At 57.7% G+C, this 1783-nt stretch overlaps 1 protein-coding gene across 2 annotated transcripts in view; it reads right to left on the bottom strand.

Moving 5' to 3' along the window:
* Positions 1 to 387, bottom strand: part of Rnf34 (ring finger protein 34, E3 ubiquitin protein ligase) — a 16028-nt gene extending 15641 nt beyond the window's left edge. For both annotated transcript variants that reach the window (XR_263846.1, XM_005403130.2), the window contains exon 1: positions 145 to 387. Coding sequence is in view for 1 of the 2 variants with exons in the window: in XM_005403130.2 (XP_005403187.1) it covers positions 145 to 150 (6 nt within the window). In the remaining variant the exon portion in view is untranslated. The remainder of the gene's footprint in view (positions 1 to 144) is intronic.
* Between the last annotated feature and the right edge of the window lie 1396 nt (positions 388 to 1783).

Consider the following 1783-nt stretch of genomic DNA (forward strand, 5'->3'; position numbering starts at 1 on the left):
CGCCCAGGGCCGGGCCGGGACCCAGACGCCGGCCGGCGCCCCCTCCGCGGAGTCGGCGGGGTAACCGCTGAGACGGAAGGCGAGCCGGCGCTCGGAGACACCGGAGAGGCAAGGAGGCCCTGCGGGGCCCCACCGGCCCCTTACCTTCATGGCCGCGACCGCCTCCACTCGGTCGGCTCTGCCCGGAGACTCAGCACCATAGCAGCTCTTCAACAGCCGCCCTCCTTCCTTCTCCGCGGCGACTACGGCGCCTCCCGAGGCCACCGAGCGTCCGGACGTCAGAGGCGTGGTCACGCTCGCCGCGCGCCCCCGGAAGAAGGCCGAGCGGCAGCAGAGCCGACCAATCTGGAGCCGGCAGTCGGGGCCCGGGTAGCAGAACCAATGAAATTGCGGTAATGGGGCGGGGCCTCCAGCGCCGCCGGGTGGGCCCGGGAGGACTGTTAGGTTCGGGGCGGTGATGCGCGGGTCTGGGCGTGACGTGAGGCCCCTTCCCGAGCGGCCTCTCGCAGCGTGGAGGTCACAGCGGGGGGCCGCGGTGCCCTAGGAACCTGCTGCGGCGGCGAATTGGCTGTGAGGGCCGGGGTCTGCTTCCCCGGGGCGGGCAGGGCTTGCAGGGTCGCGGTGAGTTTGAACAGGGGCTTGGTCCGCAAGCTTTTGCTACCGGCGCTCGGAGCAGCGCCTGTTTCCCTCCCGAAACGCGCGCCGCCCCCTCGGCGGGGACCAGGGACACAGGAGAAGCGAGACGGTCAGTTAGGGTCTGGGTTTCTTCAGCTGCACTGGATCGAGGCCCTTAAGTGGATTTCTTTTTCTTGCTTCTAACAACCCATATTGGAAATTTTACGTATGAAGTTGTCAGTGCGCACGTTACGAAGACCCCGAACTGGCCTGTCTTTTTTCTGTAGATCTGCTTACATGGGCTGTGTGTCAGACTCAGACCCAGCAAGCCCCTTCCTTAGGCTGAAATAACCCGTCAGCTTACTTCATTTTTCTTGCTGCGAGTTCTGCTTAAAGTAACTTTTTATCCAGGGTAAGCCTGAGTGTCGTTCTTTGACAGAATTCCCAGAAAGCCTTTGCACCGTGTCGGCGCCACTGGGCTTCATCGCGAGAGGATTCTTCAACAATCTAGACACAAATTCAGGAGAAACTTGCTGCTGATACAAACCCATAGTTCTCCCTTAGTAGGCCTCAAGAGGTAATAGATAAGCCCATGAAAAGATGCTTCACGTCATTAGCCATCAGGAAAATGCAAGCCGAAACCACTACAACCTACTAAGATGACTACAGTACACAAATAAAAAGATGTCTTGCTGAGGGTGTGAAGAATCTGAAAAACCACAAGGCACGTTCCGCCATGGTGGCGTGGTGGTGGTACATTAGTGACATGTTAGTGTCGGCACATCTGTAATAGTAGCTCTTGGGAGGCTGAGGCAGGATGATGGGCAGGAGTTGGAGACCAGCCTGGGATCCATGGTGAGTTGCAGGCCTGCCCGACCAGACCCGTGACAAGGTTCTGCTCCGAAATATATATGAAGTAATATGCCCACACAGAAACTTGCATGCTGCCACGCTTGGTGGCGCACGCTTGTAATGCCAGCACTCAGGAGCCTCATTGCCAGTGTGAGGCCAGCCTGGGCTACAAAGTGAGCTCAAGTCCAGCCTGAACTGCAGAGCCAGACCTTATCTCAAAAAGACAAAAAAAAAGAAAAAGAAACTTCCGTGCTAATGTTCTTATGATGATACATTCCCCTTGCATTATCATGCATAATAGCTAGACGGGGAAACA

The sequence above is a fragment of the Chinchilla lanigera genome, unplaced genomic scaffold, assembly GCF_000276665.1.
Source record: "Chinchilla lanigera isolate Chin_1 unplaced genomic scaffold, ChiLan1.0 scaffold00081, whole genome shotgun sequence".
NCBI lineage: Eukaryota > Metazoa > Chordata > Mammalia > Rodentia > Chinchillidae > Chinchilla > Chinchilla lanigera.